This window comes from Lonchura striata, chromosome 4, assembly GCF_046129695.1.
Source record: "Lonchura striata isolate bLonStr1 chromosome 4, bLonStr1.mat, whole genome shotgun sequence".
Classification (NCBI taxonomy): Eukaryota; Metazoa; Chordata; class Aves; order Passeriformes; family Estrildidae; genus Lonchura; species Lonchura striata.
Genome location: NC_134606.1, coordinates 44,209,670 through 44,229,303, shown reverse-complemented (window position 1 = coordinate 44,229,303; position 19,634 = coordinate 44,209,670). Strand labels below are relative to the sequence as shown.

The 19,634-nt window shown below is 44.3% G+C and overlaps 1 protein-coding gene across 2 annotated transcripts; it reads right to left on the bottom strand.

Annotated features, from left to right (window-relative positions):
* Window positions 1–466: 466 nt before the first annotated feature.
* REST (RE1 silencing transcription factor) lies at window positions 467–17,060 on the bottom strand. 2 transcript variants are annotated; one of them, XM_021532600.2, is made up of 4 exons: window positions 16,977–17,060; window positions 15,013–15,923; window positions 8,938–9,021; window positions 467–5,910 (listed from the first exon to the last, which is right to left on the bottom strand). In XM_021532600.2, exons 2-4 carry the CDS (start codon window positions 15,911–15,913, stop codon window positions 4,214–4,216), a joined length of 2,682 nt encoding a protein of 893 aa, XP_021388275.1. In that variant the 5' UTR covers window positions 15,914–15,923; window positions 16,977–17,060; the 3' UTR covers window positions 467–4,213. The 2 variants fall into 2 exon arrangements, with proteins under 2 accessions (XP_021388275.1, XP_021388276.1); XM_021532601.2 differs by having other exon boundaries at window positions 16,981–17,049.
* Between the last annotated feature and the right edge of the window lie 2,574 nt (window positions 17,061–19,634).

The window sequence follows — 19,634 nt, the reverse complement described above, 5'->3', positions numbered from 1 at the left end:
CTGCTCTTTGCTGATTGAGTAACAACTGCACAGCTCACAAACCCACATTTCCACCTGCATTACCTCTGAAACTCAAATTTAAATTCCGCAGCTTCCATCAAGCACTTCTTCTCTGGTGGCAAAGAATATTGCCCTTCATGCCCATTGGGCCCATCCTTCCAAATCACAAAGAGGTTCAGCATTGCATTTGAACCTCATCCATGTGCATGCAGCCCCCACCTTGTGCCCTGTCCTTACTAAAGTGGGCAGGGAAATAAAACCAATACCTTGAAAAGGAAAAAGAACATATTTCTGAAGCCACTATCCCTATCTGCAGTCAAGTCTGGCATCTCTGTACTGACTCCCCCAGGCTCACCTGCCTGCCTTGAGGTCTTCAGGAGCTCTGTCAATGACACTGGCACTGCTCCTGCCTCTAATGAAAAATGGCTTCCACAGCCATTAATAAGTGGAAGTTGGAAGATGAAGGTTCCTTAATAAAGTTTATTTAATCATAACTATGCTTAGGAAAATACACTTGTAAAGGTTAATATAATGCAATTTAGTTTAACTTTATACTACATTTTGAACAAAAGACTTCTTATACATGATTTAGGTAAAAACAGGAAGTATGATCTGGCTCGTTTTACATCTATTACAAACGCAGAAAAGACTGTCATGCACTACAGTACAGAGCATGAAAAAAATTACCTTTGGTTTAATTCAGAGAATACAAGTATTGCACTGTAAAAGCATCAAACATGGTGCAACTAAACATCATAAACATGTTTCCATGCCAGCTTACAAAAGTTTGTTAGCTAGTGTAATTTTAGAGGGAGGAAAAATATATGTACACATAAAACAATTTCTTTAGCTATTTGGATTCTGTTAATATCATATGCATGTCACATATCTACACAACTGACATTCAAGAAAACTCTTGAATTTAATACCTTTCAGCTACATTAAATCAGTTGAAATCAATGACATTACTGTATCTTAACTGGCCTGTCAGCTGTTAAACATTCTTCTTTAAATGACTGAAGTTCCAGCCTAGATCATCAAAATCCAGAAACAACAATTGCAAACCATGAATTTTAGGTGCCTAGCCAGCCATTTCTTGACCATTTTTCAGGGCAGTTGGTTTGACTGTATATATTCATACAGAAAAAGCCCAAAACACATGACTCGACCAAGGGCTGGCAGTGTAGGGGTATTATCGGCATGCTAATCCTTCCAACCATGTATTGGAGGTTGAACACAAATACAGATATTATTGCCAAAAAACACAAACATGCTAGCATTGGCAAAACCAACACAAAATAATTTAACAATATTGAAAAAGACCAAAAGGAAAAAAAAAAGGGTATTTTTTTATAGGGAGACACAGCAATGTAAGACCACCATACATGGTGGGCTACGTGACCCACTCTCCCCCTCAAATACTCATATTAGCAGTGCCTAACATCTGGGATAAACATAATGCATTATATCCTTGCCTTTTTACTGTAACATAATCCCAAACCTTGCAAAGAATTCCAACACAGTTCTGCACCAAGATTAGCTAGTTCAGGATGTTGTTGATGGGTCTCAGATAGAAAAAATCAGCTTTTCTTCTTCTTAATGTTAATAATTTATTTTCAGTTTCTCGTCTTGTGGTAGGAAACTCTGCCAAAGAAGAGCCGACTGTTGTCTTTGAAGAGTTCTTGTCAGATCAAGCATTGAAACCTTGACCACTTCACAGAAATGTGCAGCACAAATGTGCAGTATTTCAGAGAACCATCTTTGCTTTTGTCTCATAGAGAGGACATTAAAGTCAGTTAACAGCATCGTTTTCATTAAAAAAACAACAGGAAAAAATTATCAGGCCAGTCCATGAGTTAACTTGAACATAGCTAAAGTCCTTGAAGTCCCTCACAAAATGGCAAAGGCTCTTTGCAAGGATAGGAAGGGAGCTTTAAACCTCTACACAGTACTAGAATTCCCAGCATCTGCTCATATCACTCACAAATGGTGGCAACATTTATATATAATGAAACACTATTATGAAAAAAAAATACATCTAAAACTATTACAACTGGTAGTTTAGGAAAACAATTCAACTAGGTTTGTTTTCTTAATGTTTAACATAAATATAGTTGCAACTTGATCTTGAGTTGACAATGATTGTCACAGCCAAGGTAAGGATTGAACACTATCTATGCAAACAAAATCTCACTATACATTATACAACTTATTTCTGCCATGAGGGATGCCTTCCCTCTCAAATCTTTGGCCTCCTATTACCAATCTCTCCCAAAAGCAGAAGCAATGTAGCATTGTTGCTCTCAATTAATTCACGGCAGTGGGTTTGTTTGGAGGGGAAGATGCTGTGGAGACAACACAGTGAAGAATGGGGTTTATTCCAGAGCTTACACAGAGTTACTTGCAATAAAGTGCTCTGACAAATGCTGTCTGAGCTGTTCAACTCCACTCCCCAAGTAACACCTGCCTCCAAATTTGCTTCTTTGGAGCTGTCCCCAGCTGCTCCCACCGGAAAGGCAGCTAATGACAGTCAGAATAGTGCACAGATGGGACCTGGAGGGTTTTGCTTCTTCCCTGCTGGTTTGGATTTTGTTTACATTTTGCCACTGGTTGGCTACAAGCAGTTGGGTATGCAATCTCTCTTGCATTTGTCTGTGCTAGAAATGAAATCTGTTTGGAATTAAAAACTCCTGGTACAACATGTCGACCTGAGATGACAATCTGATAACTTGCATGTTTCACTCTGCATGGAAGCAGGATTGTTTTATTAAATGCAACTTGAATTAATATGGAGCAGAAATTCCTACAGGATTTTTAATTCCAGGTTTATTGCTTACCAGTTGATTCATCTTTATTTGCTCGTTGGGGTCTTTTGTGTATGAGATGTTAAAATTATATCAGTACTACTATTTTATTTTTTTAAAGCTCATTAAATTTGACTGCTGTCCACCACAAAAATGAAAATGGAAGTGGAAGAAAAAAATTTCCAGACTTGCAGAGTCTGCAGACTGTTTCCACTGAGAGTGATTCTTTTCCTGTCTGGTGATCCCAAATTATATATCAGAATTTATTATTCTGCATGTGTATTTGAAGTATTAGAAGGGGCATTTCCATGACAGAATAAATCCTGTAAAAGTGTTTTGGAACTGCATTGGTATAGTTTTGCTCAAGGACTCTACAATTCTAAATACAGTCAAAAATACACAGCCAAGCAGTTCATAATTTCAGCAACTTCATGCACAGTTAATCACACCCCAGGAAAACAAGAAAAATCTGCAGTAAAGAGTATCACAGAAAACTATCCCATGGTAAGCAACAAGTCTGAATGTTTCCAAATAAAAAAAACTTACACATACAAAACCAAACATGCATATATAAAGTGTACATATACTGCACAAGCACTATTCCTAGAAGATTAAACTGCATAGGTAAAAATCAAAAACAAGTGCAACATTTTAAGCCCTTAAAGCACAATCAAAAAACAAAAAGCAGAAATAAAAAATAACAAACTTGCTCCCCCACAACAAAGCCAATTACAAATCAGTGATTAAGATATTAATCAAGACAGAGGTTCTCCAATCAAAAGTTGGAAGGACTGCTCTCAAATTTTGGCTCATCATTCCACTTAGGGGATCTGAAATGTATGTTCATAATTGTAATTAGCTTAAACAGTTATGTTCATCACTAGCCAACTTTGATTTCTTTTGCAAAGTGCTCTTTATGTAATAGAAGCTATCTTCCTGGTAGAAAAACCATCAAGTAGTTTAACACTTTGAACATCAAGATACATTTAAAAGAAGTAAAATAAAAAAAAGGGAAAGGGAAAAAGGGAGAGAAAGAGAGTTGGCTGCTAGAACAAAAAGCAACTTATGCCAGTGGCTCTATAAACATCCAACTTGTATATTGTTAACTCCAGTCTTGTTCCTAAAACTCAGTTTATAAAAGAGCTGCATAAGCTAATAGACTAGAAGCTTACAGTGACTTTATAGGACATAACCTCATACACCCTAATTAAGAGATCCAATAGTTATTAAGTTCACCATGACACATAAAGTTGTCAAAAATATTTTCAACTTAAAAAAAAAAAAAAACTAAACCAAAAAAGAAACCAATGCAGACACTAAAGCAAACCGTGCTTTAAAAAAATCTACAGTATTTTTACATAAGCTGTGTAAGATCTTACAAAAGAAGATTCCCCAAACCACAACTATTTCTACTCCTGCCCTTTTGCTGCCTTCTCAAGATAATACACATTAACTAAGTGCCTGTTGAGGTGCTTGCTGTATTCACCCTCCTTTTTAAATGAGCGGTCACAAAAAATGCACACATAGTTCTCCCTGGCCACCGTGGTGTCTGGAGCTCCTTGTGACATCTTTGGACTTGTTTCCTCTTGTACAGAGCGAGCACCATTCAACCCCGAGTCATCGCTTCCTTCTGATATGTCGTCACTGATGTCACTGCCTTCATGGCTGTGGATGCCCTCGTCCTCATCCATTTCCTGAGATTCATTCACAGCTGTGTTATCCCGAGGTAAGGACAGAGCCACTTTCGGGCTTTGTGTACACCCTTCTGCAGGCACAGGTGCTGGCACAGCATCTCCTGTTGACTCTGTTGCTGGCAGGCATGTCTTGGTCAGGTCCATCAGGCTTGAGTTAGTCTCAGTTTCTGCCACAGTTTTCTCTGGCTCCTTCTCAGGTGCCAGATCTGGTGCCACATCCATGAGTACATCCAAGCTTTTTCCAGAAGATGCTGTATGGGAAGATTCCTCAGAGCAAGTGTCTTCCCCTTTGTCCACCCATCTCTCCTCTTCTTTTGCACCACCAGTGTCTTCACTCTCTCCTACTGCTGCAGGCATTTCTTGGTCCTTTACCTCACATTCTGTGTTTGCATCCTGAGCTGGCAGACAAAGCTGCCCTGGGCCTTGGATGCAGTTTCCTTTGGGATCAGTGCTCTCCTCCCTGAGAGTATGATCACCATTGCTGTTTAATGCCACTGTGTCAGTGGAATCTCGCTCCTTCTCGTCACTGCCCTCAGTGTCCAGCTTCACACCTCCATCTTTTTCTGTGACAGGATACTCATCTGGCATCTCCTCTTCCTCAGTCTTTTCCTGATCAAGTTTACTGCTTTTTTTACTGTGCTTAATTTTCAGAGCTTTCTTTTTTCTGTTTTTCTTGACGCAACAATTTTGCTTTTTAGGCTCTTCCTCTGGTGCAACATCACTTTTTTGAGCTTCCTGGAAGTCTCTGGGTTTAGCTTCCACTTTCTTTTTCTTTTTTGTTACTACTGAGGTATCATTTGCAGGCTCTTGCTTTGAGGAAGTTGCTTCAGTCTCTGCCTTTCTTTTGACCTTCTTTGTTTTACATGTTTTCTCAGTACTTTTCTCAGTTTTAATATCCACCTCCTTGTTTTCTGAAGCTGATTTCCGACTTCTGGTTGTCACCTGGCCTGCAGAAACATTGCTTACTGACTTCTTTTCCTTTGCCGAATTATCTTTTTTCTCCACCTTCACAATTTTCTCTGTTTTCTTTGCAGCTGAGTCCCCTTTTGTTGGTTCCTTCTCCACTTTGTCATTGCCGCTCTCAGAAAAGTCAGCTTCGCTCTTTTTAGTCCGTAGCTTCACCTTCGAGACATCCATGGTGATGTCAGAACAATCAGGATGCCTGGACTTGATGTGATACTGCAGGTTACATTTTTTAGACGCTGCATAATCACAAACAGGGCAGAGAAACTGGCGCGGGTTGATGTGGAGCTCAACGTGCTTTTTGAAGTTACTGCGGTCAGCGGTTTTGTAGTTACAGTGCGGGCAGATCAGAGGCTTCGGCCCGTTGTGCACTTGTCTCGCATGACGAGTCACTTCGTGCTGGTTTGAGGCCACGTAGCTGCACTGGTCACATTTGAATGGCTTCTCACCTAAGAAAGGAAGGATGGAAGGGAACGACGGTGATTATTAAGCATGGTGGTTGTGGGGCAGTCACTTCCCACTAATACAGATATAGAAATATGAAACTTGAAAAGAATAAAAAAAATTATCCATGCGCCTTTAAAATTAAGCAAAGTCAACATAAGAAATCCACAAGTCACAAACACATTCACAAGACACTAAGAACAAAATACAAAAAAAAAGAGAGAAGGAGTGAGGGCTGGGAGGAAGGGGATCCAAAACCAAACAAGCAGTAACAACATCACAGGTTCTGGCTAGGCATACATACCGGCAGAGATCTCTCTACAGTAATATTAGCAAATGGAATCCATACCCAACTGGTCCATTGAATGCATTGTAGAAAAATGGAAATGTAACATTTGATGAATAGCAGTTTCACACAAACGTTTCAAAAAAGTCCAACTTTATACAGATTTAGCATACTTCATGTTTGCATTGAAAGGGAAATAAGGAAAAAGAAGCTAGAAAAAGCCTAAGAACATGAAAGGGGTGCCCAGATGATCTTTACCTCTGAAAAAGTTATGCTCACTGTTTTGGTGTCTCAAACACAGTGCTCTGGCTACAGGCTACTCTTGGCAAGCCAACCAAATGCAGTCCACAGCCATCGTGTTACTATTAAAATCTGCATTTATACTAGTGTAGTGATTTCTTTAGAAGTGTTCCTGAAATGTTCTGCTTAGTGCATGCCACTGCAGCAGAAGTAGCTTTCCCTTACACATCAAAGCAAATAGGAAAAACACTTCTAGTGCAACAACTCAAGTCCAGAAATACTTTGGAGTATCTGTGCATGTGCCAATTTAGCTGAGGAATTTGGGATGCTCCTGAGCTCTGAACCAGCATCTCAAAACTGAACTGCAGAATTAATGCATGCTACTTCTTCAGTATCTTGAAAATCCCCTCCAGTCCTTCTGCTCATGATACAATAATGCTTCTCCCACCCCTGCAAGCCACTGCCCATACTCAAGCATGCTCTGTGGCATGACTCAGGAGACCAGCCAGCCTGCACGGAAGATGTGGTGCCTGTTCGTGTGTTAACCACAAGATCTGCAATACCCTCACAAATTCTAGAAAAGGCTGTGCTGCTTCCTTGGCAGGAAGCAGGGGAACAATTGTTTAAGAGTCTAGGTCATCTCATGTCTGTCTGCAGCCATGCAATAAATACTCTATTTATTATTTAAAGAAGAGCTACCTTGATTCCCTCCCTCTCCATTTTACTTCCTTCTTTTTTCCTCCCAATTCCTGGTGACATTTTCTGCAAGTTTAAGTTTGATGTGTTTATTGCTCATCCTTCCTCCAAGTATAGAGCCTTCATCATCTACACTTCAAATAGTTCTGTACTGCACTGTGGGAGGACAAGTGCCTCTCTTATATACACATGAACAAGCTGTTCTAAGTGCAAAGAGTGCTCAGAGGCAGCTGCAACCTGGTAACTCAAAGACTGCATGTGAAGTTTGTGTCCATGGTCTCTACTAAATCCTGGGGTTTTATTGTTCAAGTGAAAAGGATATGTACCAAGATGGCTAAAAAACAGCTGCGAGTTAGGCTCTAAACCACTGCCATTTGCTGTCTGACATAGGAAGAAAGCTACAGCACCCATGGGCCTTAAACAGCCAGCCTGTCAACTGCAGGAGTCCAGAAATTGCCATAGAAAAGGGTGCAGCTGCCTGCGCAATGCAACAAAACATACAATAGAATTTAGAAGAGCTATTAATACAAGACTCCTGATAGCAAAAGTCATGCCTTCCCTCAGAGACCTTTGAGGCAGGGGTCACAGGCAGATTCCACTCCTTACCTCCTTCGGAGTTGAGACTTCCTTGCACAGAACAAGGGCAGAGCAATATATTCGTGAAGTGGTTTCCAGGTTCAGTATTGACCAAACCATTTGTAAATGTGGTGGTTCATTTGCAAACCAGAGATGATTCAACCAAGTATTATACTCCATTCACAAAATTCTCACACCAAAATACTGACATGCCATTTTAAAGGTGGCTATTTTTAATGGACCCAAGCGCCCCTCCACTACAATTAAAATTGCCTATCTCCTGGCTTCAATTAAAAACCTCATCAATTGAAATCGAGAAAATTACTGTTCAGGAGACTTCAACTCCTGTTGGCCAGCATTAGGAATTCACCTAGGGCTGGTCAATTCAGATTTTACAAAAAAACAAATCAAAAGCACAGGCTCAGGTCTATCTGAATTCCCTTATGAGAGTCATAAAGGACAACTATGCTTGTGTCTATGGTGTTACAACTCCCAAAAATGCTGTTAATTCATTCAAAAAGAGATTTGCAAGAGCACAAGAGCAAATGTTTGTAACACCACAGCTCACAACCAATAATGGAAAATAAAGAAAAATAAAGGCTAGTGAAAATTGCTAATTTGGCTTTTAGTGCCCAAAGACTGAGTCACTTGAGAGCATCCTCTGAGTTTCCTTTTTCTCCTGTGTCTCCTTGCCATAAGCAGATACTAATTTACATCACTGTGTCATACTGGACAAAAGCTAAGGGCTCCCTCAGAACCCTTGGATGAGATGCAATCCCAGGCATCACAGAGGAGATTCTCAGCTATTCAAAATGTTCCCAGCTTCACTGATTTGAAATCAGCTACGACAGCAGACAGTGTACAAGAATTTGTTCCTGTATCATCACAATGTTGTATTTATTTCTAGATTAGTAGGAGTACTAGAGCAGCCCTGTGAATATCAGAATAGATCTTGAAAAGTAAAAAAATTAAGATATATTCCCATTATCAATTTTTTCATGACACTTAGCATTCCTCAGCAAGACAACTTTCCCCATTAAAAAAGGAGCTAAAGCTCAGGCCTTACTGGCTAACATGGAATCTCACACAGAATGGGCAGACTGCTTTAGGTGGCCCTTCTGGAGGCAGGATCTGGCCCAGATGATCTCCAGAGGTCCCCTCCAACTGCAGCCACGCTGTGATACTGTGACCCCCCCCCCTTCCCTCAGTCACACTGCTGCCACTCCGTACCAACCTGAGTGGGTGCGCATGTGTCTGGTTAAATGGGTCTTCTGAGAGCTGGAATAAGGACACATCGCACATTGGTAGGGTCGCTCCCCTGCAAAAGCAAACAGAAAAGTAGTTACTGAAACACAGCAGATTCCCAAACTTGGTTACCAAGCCACACAGGGGAGGCTGTCACAGATCCTCACACTGTATTTGAGGGCATGTTATCTCTCAGCAAAGACACGGGGCATATGCCTGAGCCAGACCACTGCAACATGTCATGCCTTATGAATGAGGGTAGTAAAAGGGCAGGATATGACAGAAGCACATCCTAATGTCCACCTGGGGTCAACTGTAACCTCAGCCAAAGGATTATGAGGACAGACAACTTAAGCTACCAGACCTGACTTCCCTACAGCATTTTCTCCCAACACTTAGAAGATGCACAAAATATCCTGTAAGAAACGAGGTATGTTCTTGCTTTGCTTAACATCTTACCTGAAACCTCCATATTTAATTTGGATTAAGATGGGATACAACCATCCATTCTACATGGACTTCCATTTACCAGAACACAAGTGCAGATAGAGCAGGTCTTTGCTTCCAGAGTTTTACTGGCAGAGTGAAAATAGCTTGCAGCATGGAAAAGCATGATCAGTGAAGTTATGCTGCTAGCAAAAGCTTATATGTAGCATAAACATTCATTTCAAAGACTCAAAACCCCATGCCTGAAGAGTTATTGGTTCTGGAGAACTAATGGAAACTAACCTGTCATAAATTATATCTCCACTGAGGACAGTCAGCTTGTAATTGTAGCTAAAAATTGTATCAGTACAATGATACTTGAAAATCTTTTTCAAGTAAAGACAAGCTCCAAAGAAAGGCAGGCAGTTTTATAATGAACGTGCTAGGCAGGTCCGGATAAGCACCTGGGGTGTTTGCCCCAGACTCCTAGCACACTGTCTTCCCTACAAACACCTTTTAGTCTTGGGTAGACATCCACAAGAGAAGAGAGGAATGAAGCTGAAAAGGGAAAAATAAGTTACTCAGTCCTAATATTTATTAAAATCACTGTCAGAATTACACTACAGCATTTTGATAAATTTGCTACATATGAGGCATACATCCAAGGTGCTCTCCAAATCACAGAGACCTGGACATCCACAGAAACCCTGCACACAGGGTATGTGTTCACTTTCAGAGGCACAGCTCTATCTGCAGCAGCAAAGATCTGCATCTGCCAGTGTGTGATGTGAGGCCTGTGCCAAAACAGCAGTAGAAGCAGCTTTTGTAATGCAGATTAATTCCACATTTCTTCCTTCCATCAAACATTTAGACTATCGTTCTTGATTAGATCAGCAGTTTAAAGGTAAATTCACCCTAACAACCACAATTCTCCTCCCTTTCCAATTAAAACAAGGTAGGAGATTGGTGCAATACACACAATAAGATTAAGTCATGTTCAAGGGAGGGGTACTTTTGGTACAAAGAAATGGTTTTGGTTTAAATTACTCCATACAATTAAAAAATATGTGGCCAAAGGTCCTGGAATATTCAGTCATATCTTCTTCCCATTACCTGAAATTTCCTATCTGTAAAGTTACCTACAACATTAGGAATGTGAAATAGGTTTTCTTTCATGGCTTTTTTTACATAGGGCATAGCCACAAAATATATTAGATTTAAGTATAATGACCACAGCTAATTCAAAATGTGTTATTGCCACTTGAGAATTAAATGCATTGTACAGGCTGTTCTGTAAAATACTATTATCCAAAGGATTTGTATTGTAATTTTCCAAGCTGGTTCATTATATGTAAACAAGCCATCAAGAAGACCTCTCCAGAAGACACATAATAAGCCCCAATCTAGCCAAAGCTCAAGCAGGCACTTAACGCTGTGCAAATGAACAGGCAGACTGGCATCGGCATACAAGTTTAAGACCATCTTGTTAAATAAATTTCCCCATCTGACCATTGAGAGGGGACTCTCAAGAGTCACACTCCTAAGCCCACACTGCTGGGACTGAAGCCCTTTCACAGTGGGTGGCTCCAGTGACCCAACAGGCACCCCCTGTGACTTCCTGCACACCCACTCACACACAGTCAGACCAGGTTTCCTTACTGGCTCGATCCCAGGTTCCCCATAGCAGAGTCTCAGATGTCTCATTCCATAAAGCCATTTACTCATGGCACAGTAACACAGAAACACCTGGAGCCATTGCTTCCAAAAAGGATCCAAGAGTGGAGCCCTTGCACTTTCATACCCTCACAGTCTACCTGCACACAAGTCTCACTCTTTCTCCCCAGTCTTCTGTTCCCATTGTTAAGCTTCCCCATGTACATCTACCTTGCTGGCCTCCCCAGTCTTCATCTGCTTTATTATCCAAAAGATTGGCAGTTCATGGCTCCTGCTGTGTCTCTCAGTGTCCATCCACCTGGCTGGCACCACCGGTACAGGGTTGGCAATTCATGGCCTCTCTGTGCCCTCACCCTGAGCAAAACCTGATCTGGATCTGCAGAATGCACACTGAGCTACCTGCACCAAAGGTATTCCTCAACAACCTCTTGATAAAGCCTTTTCTTATAATGCCATTAGAAGTCCCATCTGCTTGAAACAAATCTGCTTCCATCAAACTTCCAACACAGTGGCAAGCAAGAAAGTTCCCCTCTCACAACCAAAATCTAAAATAAACAAACAAACAAACCACACCAAACAACCACAAACCAAACCAAAACCAGTCCAAAAACACACGCAGAACATTGTCACTGACTGAAGCAGATGTGTTAGCTATCCAACTCTTCAGATTCTTTTCAATGAAGTTTTCTAGAAATTTCTTCTAACAAGCAAAATAGAGAAAAAAGAAAGAGAATAATGCTTCACTGTCTTGCACGTAGTACAGCTCCAGAATCAGCACGTAAATCAAGTCAAAACTTGGTCTAAAAGGTCTAATGAACATGAATGAGCCCAGGAAGATCTGTCCCTGACACAGAGTCCTTTCTGCCCAAGCAGCAGAGGAACAGATTGCTCTGAACACCTCCAGCCAGCCACTCCCGGGCAGCAGATAGGCTCTCTCGGATGAAGCCTCCCCAGGTGACAGGCCTATGACCATCTGTAGGGTCCTTGAAACACCCATCTGCCCAAGGTCCCCAGCATTTGAAAGCAGCCTGTCCCACAAGCTCTGCCACAAGCTGCAATGTATCTTCAGCACAGGGCAGGTTCTGGAACATCTGTTTCTCAACATGAACGCAAGCAACAACAAGCAGGCAGATAGCCTGTGCCTGCCTTCCTGTGGTCCCCAAACATGCCAAGGATTGGTATTTTTCCCAATCATGCATGCAGCCCCCTTCTGCTCCTGGCCACATGCTCTGATATTTGCATGTGTCATTAGTAAGGCAACTAAGTTCACTAACCAGCAGAAAACCAAGCTGGGAAAGAGGAAACTAGTATTTTTACTCCTTTACTCCATTTTAGTGAGCTGAATCAACTAGTCCAAGGATACAAGTAGAAAACTGAGACTGCCTTTCTCCAGCAGCAGCAGCAGCAGCACATTTATCCTGTGAAACTCCACTCTGTACAGTCCGTGTTTCAGAAAACTGTATGGCTCTAACACAACAGAATCAAATCAACTGCAAAGAAGCATTTTCTCCCACAAAAAAAAAGTCTGATGAATAACAAAAAACAGGAGAGAAAGAATAGTATCTATCCAAAATTATTTAACCTATTAGCAATCAGGAAACCAAAGAAACAAACAATTCCAACTTTCTTCTTTAATATTCTGAACCCATAAAATAGGAAGAAAAATATGGATGTATCCCATTTATTTTTCCCAACAAATATTTTTTTTCGCTTTAAATGAGAACTACAATCCAAAGCTATTTTAGCATCATTCAGCCAGTTTTTACTAAATTCAATACTGGTATGTAAACAGACTGCAAATACTTTTGATTATAAAATATCTGTGGGTGTATTTTCAGGGTTTTTGGTGAGGGTTGTTTGGTGGGACTTTTAGTGCATTCTGGTTTTGTTTGTCTTCTTTAAGGCAATTTATTACACATTAGTATTGGCAGAGACTTTTAGCCTGGTGTATAAAATATACCTGCCAGGAGCTTATTCATTCTTCTAATACTTTAACACCCTCCTCCACAAAACAAATGCTACTGGAAACAAGGCATATTCCTACATCATTCTACTAACATATTTGGAAGTTTTTGATCAAGCAAGAACTGCCTGAAAGAACTTAACTATGTAGTTATGAAGTAGCAAAGAAACACCTACAAGGGTAGACTAAAACATGCTGAAATCATAAGCATTCATTCCAGCTCAACTACAGTAATGAAACGAAGCAGAAACCCTGACAGCACAGCTGCACAACAAAGGAGAAAAAAGGGGATCTGGATACACTTGATTTTTTTAAATTTTAACACGGTTCATCAGTAAATTGGTCAAATGCAGTGATAACAGAGCATTTCCTCAGCAAACATGCTTTCATGGTAGATCCTGTAAAACTCAACAGAGGAACAGCACTTTCAGAAATCAGAAAGGGGGACTTAATGTCACCTACATGAGCTCCCTACAAGATTAATTTAGATTTTCTACTACTATTTTCCCATTTTTACCTGGTCTCTCTCCTGTTATCTCCTACAAAACACGCACAAAAAAATAAACATGCCATAAACAACACCACTTTCCTAATACCTCTCAAAATAAACTTTGTTTACTTGTTTAGAAAAAAATATTTAGACAGGACTGAGTTTGAAATTGATGGTATCCACTGAACAACAGCACGCAGCTATTCTTAGGAAAGAATAAAGTACTAAAATTCCCAGCAGACCCTACCAGCCCCAACAAAGCAGACACTAAAGCAATCTGACAAACACAAACTCCTGCACACTTAGGCTCAAGCCCAGCCCTGAGGCCTCTGGGGTGCCCACCCCTTCCAGACAGCTGCAGACAACTGAACTGAAACCTCCAAACCATTCATGCCACTGCTGTGACAAAACATGACTTTGAAGGAGAAATTCCCCAGTGTTTTGCTCAGCCAGCACAGTCTACAATAAAGGGGAACCAAGTTAGGTGAGCACGCTAGAAGATGGCTAGCAAGTGAGCCCTCTCCACAGAAAAGCCCTGACACAGTGGAAATAAAAGCTTCTAAGAAGCAGCAAGGAAGCTCTGAACTGCCCTCTCACTTCCACAAAAAGGGATCAGGAGGCCAAGTAACTGTACCTCATGGCCCGGAGGGGCGAGATGGCTCCGATAACCCCTCCTCTAATGGAGTTCTGGTTCGTCAGAACCCCCCGTGTGAGAGGGTGGCGAGGCTCTCTGATGAAAAGCAAGGTATTTCCTAAGTCACCTGTGGTCCCAGATCACAGGATGGCAGCAACACTGCAGTCCTCTGAATCCACTTGCTATGCACCAGGGAAAAAAGGGGCCTCACACTGTCTCATCCAATTACAAACCAAGGTTAGAAGAAGTCAGGAAATCAGGCCAGACCCCCTGGAAGGCTTCCTATAGGGCAACAGAAGTATGTGGCTACTTCTGGCTGCTGCAGTGATGCAGGCCCTAGAAAAAATGAAGCCTCTGAGCATTAAAAATAATTAATTCACTGTTCAACTCTTATTTTTACTTTGTGGATGCTGGAGGACTCCTCTCATGTATATATCAGCTCTTTCTTCTCTGTAAGTACACCTTAGTCAAGTTTCAGCTCAGTCTAAAGGTGACATTTTCAAAACTACCTATGGGATTCAGGCACCTTTTGTCAACCTGTTTGTTTTGGTTTTAGACTACATCAGGTTTCGGTGTTGTGGACTCTGACAATCTTTGTCATTTTGTCATTTTTTATCATTTCCTCTTCAAAAAATTGGCTTAAAATTACTAAAGAGAATGCCCTTCATCTCTTGGGCACCTGACATTTCCTCAGTCCTCTAGGACTACAGACTGGAGCTCAAAGCAAATTCCACTAAGCTATAACCTTGTAGCACCAGAGAAGAGAGCACACAGCTTTATCAGATAGAACAAACTTTGCAAAAAGACTCTGCTTGCTTCATTTATCATCGATTCAGTAGTCTCATTGCACTTAGTCAAAAAAAGATTAAAACCTTACCTGTGTGAGTTCGAATATGTTGAATATAATTGTTCTTCCTGTCTGAAAAATAGGAGCACTCTGAACAGGTATACACTTTCCTGGGAAAATGATTTCTTAGGTGTTTTTTCCAGTGATATTCACTGACAGTAGTGTATGTGCATATGGTACACTTGTAGACTCTCTCATTTTCCCCTGCTTTGTTGTGATGCTTCAAGTGAGCAAGATAGTGATCATATCTGTTAGTGTTATAGCCACAGCGATCACAACGGATTGGGCCCTTAGAGAAATCCACCTCTTCTGCAGTGCAGGAATCAGACTCCTTCACCTGTGCTTGCTTTTCTGCATTTTCTTCTACAAAGAATTTCTTAGCACTATGAACCCTGATATGATGCACAAACTCCTCTTCCGACTCTGCCTCATACTGGCAAGGCTTACAACGAAATGGTTTGCTCTTCAAGTTCTTACACTTGTCCTCTGTGCTTTCTGGAGTACCCGGTGCTTCCAATGAGGCATCTTTGTCCGCACTGGGAGCCTTAGGAGGGGAACAAGCAGCTGGACCTTGACTTTCCACACTAGGAACCTCAAGGGAGCTTAACTCCACATTTTCAGGTGCCTCACGGTCACTCTCTGCAGCCTGGGTATCTTCCATACCCTCTCCATCACTATCTGAGAAGTTGCTGTCTCCCACCGTTGTCAGTTCTGCCATTTGTCTTTCTTCTCCAACCAGGTAATCACAGCAATTGCCATTAACTTCTCCTGTCAAGGCCACATTTGCCAACATAATAAGCTGAGGAGCTGCCAGCTCAGCTTTAGAAAGGTCCTGTAAGTCATACATGTCACTGGACAATGCCATGCCAATATTAGAACTGCCAGGAAAGAGGCTGTTCCCACCAGACTGTCCCAGCACTTGAGTTGCCATGGCAGTAATTCTGTCGGAAGAGAGAAGGAACACCTGTAAGCACCTGAGTGTGGAAAAGTCTCCTCTGCTGAGTACCGTCAAAGCAGCCCTCCAGGGAACATCAAAAAACTAAAGCTCTTCGCTGAGCTGCTGGGGCAGCAGGAAGCAGAACCCGGAGCTGGGGAAGTCTCATTCCTCGCCCGAAGGGGCGGTGGGGTACCTAGGCATGGCACAGGATCCCACCGTGTGGAGGACGGGTGGGAGGCGCTGACAGCGGGGTCCCAGGGCCAGGCGGGGCTCAGGACAGGTGAGTGATCCCGGGCCGGGCCCTGCGGCTCCCGCCCCGCCGGACAGCGGAGGGGCGCAGGGCCAGCCTGCGAGGGCTGCGGCCGGGCTCCGCCGTGCCCGTCCGGCCGCGCCCGCCCCGAGGGCCCCGCCGGGCCCACGGCCGCCAACAAAGGGGGGCGGCCCGGCCCCGCGGCGACCTCCCCGCGGCCCGGCGCACATCCGCCGGGGGAGCCGGGCCGGGCCGTGCCCCCGCCACCCTCCCTCCTTCCCTCCCTCCCTGCCTGACAGGCATGCGGCCATTTTCTGCCTGCCCACACAAAGCGCCCTCCCCGCGCCGCCCCCGGCCCGCCCGCCGCCGCCGGCCGGTGGGGACGCCCGGCTTCCTCCTCCCCCCGCGGCGGGCAGGGCAGGGCAGCGGCGCCGGTGCGGGGGCGCGGGGCGGAGGGAGCGCCTCGGTACCGGCAAGGTCACGGCGGCCGCGCCCACCCGATGCCCGTCCGCGGGAGGGGGAGCGAGCGGCGCCCCGGGCCTGCTCCCGGGCCCCGGGCCCGCGACTGCGCCCGGCCCGGCCCGGCCCGGCCCGGCCGGCGACGGCTTCGCCTTCCGGCGGCGGCGCGGCCCGGCGAGCGCCCCCGCGGCCGGCGCGGCTCCTTAGCCGTGGTGCTGATCGCCCCGCGGCCCGCCCGCCCGGCCGCCCCCGCCCGCCCGCCGGCCGCAGATCAGCCCTGGACAGCGCCTCTCGCCCGGCTCCCGGCCCCCCCTCCCCGGGCCGCCGGGCCCCGCCGCACTCACTCACCCACCGGCGGCGCGGGGCCGCCCGGCCGCGCGGCTGCTGCGGGGCGGGGCGCGGCGGGCGGGAGGCGCTGCTGGCGGCGGCGGCGGGCGGAGGCGCCCCCGCATTCCAGCACACAGCGCGCAGCGGCGGCGCCGCCCCGCCCGCCCCCGGCAGGAGGGGCCGGGCCCAGCGGGGTCACCCGGCAGCGGCGGGGGCACCGGGCGGGCGGCGTGCGGGGGGAAGGGGCACCGCCCGAAGAGAGGGTTCGGGCCCAGGGGCAGAGCTGGCGGCCGCGGGGTTTGTCCGTGCCCGGCCCGCTGCCGTGAGTTCCTTTGTCCCGGTCAGGGATGATAACGCTGATCTGACCAGCTTCGAGGCGGTGCCCACGGCATCTCCTTCACGAGGCGAGCCCAGAGAAGGACAACGAAACTGGTGAAGGGTTTGGAGCACAAGTCTGATGAGGAGCAGCTGAGGGAACTGGGTGTTTAGCCTGGTGAAAAGAAGGCTCGGGATGACCTTACCACTCTACAGGCAACTGAAAGGAGGTTGTGCCAGATGGGGTCGATCTCTTCCCCCAGGCAACTAGTGAGGAGAGGAGAGGCTTAAGCTGAACCAGAGGAGGTTTAGTTAGATATTAGTCACGGAAAACGTGGTTGGACATTGGAATGGGCTGCCCCAGGAGGTGATCATCGTCTCTGGAGGTGTTTAAGTCTGGATGTGGCACTTCTTGCCATGGTCTAGCTAGCGTGGTGGTGTTCAGTCAAAGGTTGGATTCAATGGCCCCAGAGGTCTTTTCCAATCTAACTGATTCTGTGATTCACCCTGCTCCACCATTACATGGTCTAGGCCACTAAACTACTCAAATTGCTCTCAAAGCATAAAATGCCATATGCAACCACAGGACTCAAAACCTCCATAGATTGTCCTACTGTTCCAAAACCAGGGAAAACCCCCAAAAGTTGCTTTTGCAGAACCCAACCATGCACTCACTGGGTGTAACAGAGCTCAATAACAGCATCCAGTTCTGTTTAGGTGATAATCCCAATCCTAAATGAGGAGCCCAAATTTCTTAGTGGCTCTTTCTTCTCTTGGGCACTTGCATAGCTCTTCACCATAAATATCTAAAAAATTTCCTTGGATCTGAAATTCCTCAGGCTGAGCTGATTTCTAAATCTCAAAACTTTCAGCAGGAGCCAGTACCTCTTGGGCTGATATCACTGGGAGGCTGCAAAAACCCCTCTGTCTGTGTCATCTGGCCAACCTCAAAGCAAGCTGTGCTGAACCACCTGGTAGTGGGTGAAGAGGCAGGGCCAGTCACCCCAGCTGGCAAAGCAGAAACGTCTCTGAAGCTGGGTAAAGCAAATGTGATTTTTTTTCTAGGTAGGAAAACAACTGGAGAATGCAAACTACGTCGGGAAATGTTGAAGGAGCGTAAAGATACTTTGTTAGATATTGAAACTCAGAATCTAAAAAGTATCTGATCTGTTCCTGTGAGTAACAGCCGTCCTGGCCTGGACAGCAGAGATCTGGTGTGTGTGCTCGCCAATCTTGCCACCTGGCCCTACCTTAGCTATTTCTGTTTCCCAAGTGCAAGCTCCTTTCTTAGCCTCCATATCTGCCTGTCTGTCATTTTCATCATCCAGAAGAGAAATTCTGTAATATACATATATTATACTATGAATTTATATATATATATATATATATATATATTTAATATATTATGCTACAGATTTATTTGAGAGAGGTTGTCCTATAACCTTAACCCGAGGTCCCCTTGCCTAGGCACCACATCCTTGCAAACTCCATGTATCTTTCCTCCCTCTTCACTGCTCTCAGGACACACAGAGTTTGGAGCACGGTGCTTGGACCACAGCTGTGCTCTGGTATTAATGCAGACGTACAGCTCTGAGCAGCTACCCTGGCAGAGGAACTTGAGCACATGGGAGGACAGACTCACATCAAAGCTTTGCCTTTATGAAATACATGGATGCTACTGGCTCAGACTACTTGGCTCCAAAACATCTAACCTAACTTCAGCTGGGTTCCAATTTCTGTAAGTAGTTTTGGCATTGCCATTGCCTACACCTCTTCCTGCAGAACTTACCTTATTTGCAGACAGTGCTTTCTTTGCTCAACACTCTCTTTATGCCAGGCAAACACAAAGGATGCATTCCCCAGTGAAAAGCTCCTTTGAGATCTGTGTCAAGTCTGACCCATTCCCAAACCTCCTTAATTCTAGGGCTGTTCCATCAGATTTATAGGTTAAAACCCAAGTTACACTACTCCTAAGGTATGCCAGAAGTCAAGTGCAGTTAGTTCTCCAGTACTTTCCAAAAAAATCCCATATGTGCACCCCAAGAAATCTTAACAGCACACGGAAGTGGCTACACCAATTATTTTGTGGTCGGGATGCTTTCGAGCAGCTTGAATGTAGATAGTCCTGCAGTGAATATGTATCATGAAAGAAATGTTCCACATCAAAGCCTCTAATGTCTGCAAAAAATGCAATCATAAATAAAAACTTCTGCCAAAACAAGAAAGTTGACATGAACAGTCATATGGATTGTTTCCATCCTGCATCAGCTGGAGAGCAGGGAGCTGAAACTGTGTTTCTAATAGAAAACACACTTCAATATTAACATCCATCTGTTATAAAAATAAAGGCATTGCATTTAGAAT